Raw genomic sequence first — 7,914 nt, 5'->3', positions numbered from 1 at the left:
CGTGATAAACAGAAGGCTGCCTGAATGGCCGACGCTCATGGTCGGCATCGTTTCCCGACCTGCCGAAAGTGCACGGTGGGCGGCACGTTCTGGCCTTCTGCCCGAACCTGGCGTGGTAATAGCACATGGTCCGCTCTGGTGGAGGCTCCGGGGGTCGCGTCGGGTTCGGTCGACGGGGCGTCGCGGCGGCCGCTGCCGCCAGTGGCGCTGACTCGGCCGGTGGTGGCGCCGGTCGTGGCGCGGGCGTTGCCTCGGTCGGTCCAGGGTTCTAGGCGGCCGCTCCGACGTGTCGCCTGGCCGAGAAAAATTTATCGGCCTCCTTGGCCAGGGCGCGAGGGTCTGTGATGGGCGAGTTAGCCAAAGCTAACCGTACCTGCCCGGGTAGCTGCCAGAGGAACAGCTCACAGAAGAGGAAATCCAGGCTGTGGTCACTGAGTCGAGCCAGCATGTGGTCCATGCGCTCGGATGGATGGGCCTCACCCAGCTCTGGGAGGTCGAGTAGTTGTCGCGCGTGTTCGGTCTCCGTGAGTCCAAACGCACCGAGGAGTAGGCCTTTGACCGCGCCGTATTTGTAGGCGTCCGGCGGGTTCTGTAGGAAGCTCAGGACCCGGGCCGCGGTGGAGGCGTTGAGCGCGGAGATCCACATGGTGGTAGCGCGTCGTGTCCTCCGTGATGTTCCGCAGGGTGAAGAGAGAATCCACTTGGGCGAACCAGACAGTCGCGTGCTATTCCCAAAAGCCCGGGAGCTTCAAAGCTGCAGATGACTCCATGGCCATGTTCTTGAAAAGGGGTCACCAATTGTGGGAGCTATGCTCGCACGATAAAACCGGATAAAATGAACGACGCCAGGAATGAAGTTTCACTGAGCTATTTATTTTCAGCTCTCGAAAGAACTCAAAAGCACTGAATCAGCCCATCGAACGGGCGGCAATTTATAAGTAAAGCTCAGCACACAAAAGCCACGCCTCTCAGGTGGGGCGTGGTATGCAAATAGGTAAGCCAAGTGTTCGACCGGGAAAGGCAAGTCTGGACACGCCCGGGCGAGTCCGGACAAGTGACCGCTCGCCGGTTGCGTCATCGGCCGGTGCAAGGTAATTGTGGCATGCTTCCGGTAACCGCTACAGTAGGAGAGTTATTGCCGGCACCCTGAATATATTACAAATTCATGCCCTAACTTCCTGTGTCGGAGTAGTGATCCGACTCGGATTGAAGCCCTGCAATAACTGCTCAGGCATCTTCAAATGGCGTGTGTTCCGTTAGCAGGCAGCTTGCTTACCGCTTGCCAAGTCACTTGCTGGATTAAAAGTGCTCGAGCAAGCACTCAAACGGAACGGGGAGGGGCAGAGGGGGAGGCGGAGGGGGAGAGGGGGAGGGGGGAGAGGGGAGAAGAGGGGGAGGGGGAGGGGGAGAGGGGAGAAGAGGGGGAGGGGGAGAGGGGAGAAGAGGGGGAGGGGGAGAGGGGAGAAGAGGGGGGATGGGGTGAGGGAGGGGAGGAGAGGGTGGAGGGAGGGGGAGGACGGATGGGGGAGGGGGAAGGGGGAGGGCCAGTCAACAATGACGTTGCAGTTCTCATGGTCGGAGAGCAGCACAACAATCGCGACATCGTCCTGCATCTTCGAAAGAGCACGAAGCGGATTTTGGAGACTCACCGATCCTGTGACCCACGTCCTCCAGTACCGGCGTTGCCGGGCGGGAGAAGGGAGACCCGCACATTCCCAACCCGTACATTCGCCCTCTCGACTCAAGCTCGTATTCGATTCGTATTCGAAATCGAAAGGGGAAATCCTTCGTATTCGAATTCGTAAACACGAAATATGAATTAAAATTTAATTCATATCGCACAAAATCGACACAAAACACGGTCGCATAAAGGTGAAAAAACGCAATGACTTTTCGCCCTGAATTACGTGCAAACGTGTGACGGGATGGAACATCATGTGATCGCTCTGAGCGAATCAGCAAGCTGTTCTGGCACTGGTTGAGATTAGCGGGTACTTCGCTGAAATGCGCTGAGGTAAATATGAATAAAAAATATGGATCTCGTCAAATATTGTCTCGGCCATGTTCGTCCCAGGCTCAATGGCCATGTCTATGCCAAATATCAAGCACGTGAGCCTCTCCGTTTCGGAGTCTATCGGTAACATTACACACACACACACACACACACACACACACACACACACACACACACACACACACACACACACACACACACACACACACACACACACACACACACACACACACACACACACAAACTGTGTTTTATATATATAGATAAAATGCACGTTTCAATAATATTATGAGTATACATAACAGGGAAACGCCTCTGAATATTTCCTTGGTTGTGATATCGTTTTGAATGAGTCAATCCGACTACGGCGGTCATTTTTGCTAATAAATCGAAACTACTTGTCGAACGGCTTGTAAAGCGGTTCATACGGAACGATATGGCTTGGAAAGCGATAGCAGGCCACTTGCTAACAGAACACACCCCGTCTCTGCATTGAGTATGCATCACTGCTCTGCATTGAGTATGCATACATGGTACAGTACATGATGACGATGACGATGATGATGAATATTTTGTTTGGCAGTAGTGTTAATTGTTTTGTATACTATCCAGGATGTTGTGGTTGGAAAGAATCACATTATAAAGACAATTTAAAAAATCGAATGCGTACATGTGCGGTGTGGTCGGCGGGAGGAGAGGTCGGCGGATCTTTTAATGGTGGCTACAATTTACAAATTAAAAGGTAATATGGTGGGGGAGGGAGAGTCCGAGAGTAATTGAAATTTCCGCTATATTTTCAAACTTGATAAATTCAATAGATAATGGTCACTTATTTCTCGTAACGTCTTCCAAAAAGAACAAGACCACACTTGAGAAGCATGAAGTCGAAAGTCTGAATATATAATCAAACTCCGATAGTAATCGATCCGGAGATAAATTACCATCCCAAATAAGATGTCCCACAGGTGGTTTTGAGGTATTACTGCGTAACTGTTGCTCGAGTATCGAGACGTGCGGCGTTGTGAAAAGCGTCATGACGTCAACATGACGTAATTCTGTGTCCAAGGAAGATGGCGGAGGGTAAGGCTGGCGGCCTAACTTGGAAAGGCCAGGTAACTTGCAGGTAAGAATGTTTGTTTTATTTTGGCTGCACATGAAGCATTCTAGATTTTATTTTCTTCATCGATAAGCTTTTTAGATCGCACTCTTGTTTACGTTTAGTGAACGATATCGCTTTACGGTGTTTGTATGTATTTAACACCTATCGGTCAACGGCCTCATTGCTTGGCCGTTGTAGAAAGCGAAGGTTTTCGTTGTTTGAACGGATCGTGTTCGTGTGTTTTTTTCGTCTTTTGAATACGAGTCGACGAGCACGTTTGTCTGTGTGCCCTTGCAAGAACTTCGACGTAGTCGTAGGAGGCCACAAGGCCAATCGAAGCCCACGCTGGTGTAGCCAACTTATGGTCGTTTGTCCTTGGTGCACTCTTTAAAATGTCGAGCTCCAGGCACGGATGGAAACGGAGCACGTACCATTTTAAAATTATTTTTGTAGGACTCGTCAGGGGTTCGAACCATCGGCCTCCCAAACTCAAAGAGAACTTGCACTTGTAGTTGTACCCGGAGGACAGAAGGACACGCGAATATAGTCGAAATGTTTCTGTAATTTTCTGGGTAAAGCTCCGTAACGGCACAACAGCTTGATCATGACGAGACTTGGTTCATTTTTAAATCCTATAACTATAAGTAATCCCAGTGTTGTGGGTTCGAAACATGTGTGCATCATTTGTAAAGCGATCATGTGCCACGTTTTTTCTTTCATTGTACCTGTACATTTAATTTGGAGTTCGACAATACGTTTGCAGCCAGTTACATTTGTATTGGGCTTTTTGTATTGTATTGGGATATATTTTTATTGGGATCAGTATTGGGCTTTACAAAATCGTTTTCACCATCCTCACGTTATTTATGCTTGGAGCCGGTCCTTTCGTCGTCTTTTTACCTCCGCCACCGAAGGTTTTCACCCCTGTCTGTTGCGAAAATCGAAGATTTACGAAATGGTAGAGTTGCTCATAAGTAAGAAGCCTATTGATTTTGAGGTCAAGAGGTTAACAATCTAGGTGCAATTTCTAAAATCCTCAATTTTCCTCCGATTGACTTGAAATTTGAACAGGATTTGCATATCAGGTCATTCATTTCAACCACCAATTATTCTTGAGGTTTAAAGGTCAAAAGGTCAACATAAACGGAATGTCAAATTGTAAATTTTCATCCAATTGACTTGGAATTTGTCGAGGATTTTCATGTCGGGTCACTAAATTCAACCACGAATTATTTTTCAGGTCAACATTAGCCAAGAGGTCAACATAGGCCAAAGGTCAATTTATTTTAGGGATTTCGCACGTATCTTGCTATGCACGACATATTTCTTGTTTGTCTGTTTGTGAACAGGATATCTCAAAAAATTGTGGATGGATTCGGACGAAATTTTATGGAGAGGTTGGGCATGTGACAAGGACAAAATTATTAGATTTTGGTGAACTAGGGCATGCCCGTACTATATCTATATCTAAAATTATATCCCCCCCTCTATTTACATGAAATGGTTTGGTCCATGAAATGTTTTGGTTCATTCGCAACGCCAAAGCGAACGGCGAACGCTTTACATGAAATGGTTTGGTGCATGAAATGTTTTGGTCCATTCGCAACGCCAAAGCGAACGGCGAACGGCTTGCGAGTACAGTGACAATCCCCCCGGGGTTTTAATTAGTTTTAAAACATCGTTTAACGCCAACATAGCGCCAACATAGTTTGCCGACGGGAAATAAATGAATACGCTCTCAAATGTGCCATCCGAGGCAGAGTGTGTCCGCCACGTTCGGCACACGCGATAGCTCGCTGCTCTCTGATTGGTTGAATCGTTTTTTGGACATAGCTCGGTAAGTAATTGTCCGATTAATATGAAACCTTGAAAAGGCACATCCTCGGGTCCCCAGCAATATACCTGGCAAGTTTAAAGTATATCGGACCCGTGGTTGTCGAGAAACAGCGGTCACAGACAAACGTACAAACACACAGAGATTACTGGAATTATAGATAGATTATTAGATCTGGATCTGAGAATGTTTGTGATTCTTCACTATTGAGAACAAAAAAAAAAAAAAACACCTTTAGAGGCCATTTTTCCCCGCAAAGCGGGGGTTGGCCTTTTTCGGGGACCGTGGTTGTTGTTTTTTGGTCCCCTTTTTGAAGCAATGTTTTACGGCCGGATGCCCTTCCTGCCGCCAACCCTTTTTGTCGCCTTTTACGACAAGCAGGGAATTACCAGTGAACTGGTACTCAATTAGCCGACCTCGGAAGGATGACAGGCTGAGTCAACCCCCCTGGTGTTAATTCAGCGATCGACCGGGATTCGAACCCAGGATCCTAGGATCCTAAGCTGGCACCCTAGCCGCTAGCCCAACACCAGGCCTCACCAACACCAGGCCTCACCATTCTTCACCATTGAGAGATGGAGCTAAAACCGATATGCAGCAGGATATGTCAAATATTGTGGACAGATTCAGACTAAACTTGGTGGACAGGTTGGGTGTGTGACGAGGAAGAATTGATTCAATTTTGGTGAAGATTCCAATCCGGACACGAAAATTTTTATTATACCAAGTGATTCTTCACCATTGAGTGATAGGGACAAAAACGATATATAGCATCATATTTCAAAAAAGTTGTGGATGACTTGATAAAACAGCATGGATGAGTTGGTTAGGTGACAAGAAGAAGCCTGGGTCAGGTCCGGAGCTAGAACCATGGGATACAAAATGACACTGTTCAGCCTGGCATGGTATGCTCTCTACCGAGTGTTGTTCCAGTTTAACTGTAAAGCGCCTATTTTAGTCCACTGCATGACCAAAGCTTCATGCCATGTATGTTGAGCAAGTGCAGGTGGTGGTTCATGTGAAGCCTATGGTTGCTGATGGCATCATTTTCTTGGGGTGTGGCTGCCGCTGATGCAATTTCCCCTATTACCAGTAAGCTGACCTACTCATTTTGCCGACCTCAGAAGGATGACAGGCTCAGTCAATCCACCTGCTGTTAATTCACCGGCATGACAGGGGCTCAAACTCAGGAACCTAAGATCTCAAGCTAGCCACCATAACCATGAAGTCAACACCAGGCTGAGTGCAGGTGGTGATCGACTTTGTGAGCAGCCATGGGAATGAAACCACAACAACCAGGAGAGAACGAAACGGATCTTCAGCGACTCAATCCAAACAGCCAGGTAATTATTTATGTTTTTTAAGGAATATTCTCAACTGAAATGAACAATAGGAGTACTGGATGGTAGTTGAGAAAGCAGGACGATTCACAATGTGTTTCAGTAGTTAAATTGCCTCCAAAGGTGTTACGTTTCAATTCTCATCAGATCAAAGTTAAATATGACCTCCAGCCGCTGAAATATAAGACTAATTTAAGCACACAACATAATTAAAAGGGTCATGCTTTTCAGACGGAAATGAAGTAGGTTTTGTTTGTGTAGTGAAATGGTATAAATCCTCATCTGTTTTTGCCAAATTTCTCCAAATAGAAATACCGGCTCCCTCTAGGAGCGGAACAAGGAGGACAACTGTATTTTGTTGTCGGACTTCTGGGAGTTAAAAAAAAGTTTTGTAATAACATCCAGTTTTCGAGAGGGTTAGCCTCCGTTCCCTCCCGAACCTACCGAATAACTTCGTACCTCGGCAAGTTGCGAACCAGCAACTGGGAACATCAATTGGTCTGTACCACGTGACGGTCTCAATCCGTGAACGTACCATACGTACCCTCCGGCGTACCAAATTTAAATGGCCGAGTGAAACCGTTGATATCCGCCGGGGTGATTCTGTTACGGCCGATTGTTAACCTGGGTGCGAGCAATGGTGAACCAATGGCAATGAAGGAAAAGATGATCACGGACAGAGAGAAAAGTAAACGTTTAACAATTTGATTTATTTACAAATATTTACAGTGAAACTTTTCAATAGGAAAGAAAAAGGGACAAGAAGCAGAAACTTAGCGTATTATATGCCTTATTACGATTACAACAAATAAACACTGCTTGGGCCCAGTACACATTCATGGGGGGGGGAGGGGAAAAAAGAACGTTGGAAACCTGTTAGCACAAATGCACCGATGTTCCAGCTGCCTCTCCTCGCGACGGCCTTTGTCTCGACTCCACCAATGAACACCTGGCCGGCAAACGGCAGTCCCCAACACGGGCAGGTAATGGCGATCCCAGCACGGACAGGCAGATGAGGTCGATCGTCAGCACGGACTTGGGCAGGTGAGGTTGATCCTCAGCACGGACTTGAGCAGGTGAGGTCGATCCTCAGCACGGACTTGGGCAGGTGAGGTCGATCCTCAGCATGGACTTGGGCAGGTGAGGTCGATCCTCAGCACGGACTTGGGCAGGTGAGGTCGATCCTCAGCACGGACTTGGGCAGGTGAGGTCGATCCTCAGCACGGACGACTTGGGCAGGTGAGGTCGATCCTCAGCACGGACGACTTGGGCAGGTGAGGTCGATCCTCAGCACGGACTTGGGCAGGTGAGGTCGATCCTCAGCACGGACTTGGGCAGGTGAGGTCGATCCTCAGCACGGACTTGGGCAGGTGAGGTCGATCCTCAGCACGGACTTGGGCAGGTGAGGTCGATCCTCAGCACGGACTTGGGCAGGTGAGGTCGATCCTCAGCACGGACTTGGGCATGTGAGGTCGATCCTCAGCACGGACTTGGGCAGGTGAGGTCGATCCTCAGCACGGACTTGGGCAGGTGAGGTCGATCCTCAGCACGGACTTGGGCAGGTGAGGTCGATCCTCAGCACGGACTTGGGCAGGTGAGGTCGATCCTCAGCACGGACTTGGGCAGG

General features: G+C 48.3%; 1 protein-coding gene across 4 annotated transcripts in view; it reads left to right on the top strand.

Moving 5' to 3' along the window:
* Positions 1-3,032: 3,032 nt before the first annotated feature.
* Positions 3,033-7,914, top strand: part of LOC137425908 (putative E3 ubiquitin-protein ligase makorin-1) — a 117,540-nt gene continuing 112,658 nt past the window's right edge. The window contains exon 1 of one of the 4 annotated variants that reach the window (XM_078776001.1): positions 3,033-3,137. In XM_078776001.1, coding sequence (XP_078632127.1) covers positions 3,085-3,137 — 53 coding nt within the window. In that variant the 5' untranslated portion in view covers positions 3,033-3,084. Of the gene's footprint in view, positions 3,138-6,185; positions 6,291-7,914 lie in introns of those variants that run through there. The other 3 variants (XM_078776002.1, XM_078776005.1, XM_078776004.1) reach the window with 3 other exon arrangements.

Source organism: Myxine glutinosa, chromosome 4 (genome assembly GCF_964187855.1).
Source record: "Myxine glutinosa chromosome 4, kmMyxGlut1.1, whole genome shotgun sequence".
Classification (NCBI taxonomy): domain Eukaryota; kingdom Metazoa; phylum Chordata; class Myxini; order Myxiniformes; family Myxinidae; genus Myxine; species Myxine glutinosa.
Note: the sequence above shows the minus strand (reverse complement) of the source record. Positions and strands in the feature narration are given on the sequence as shown.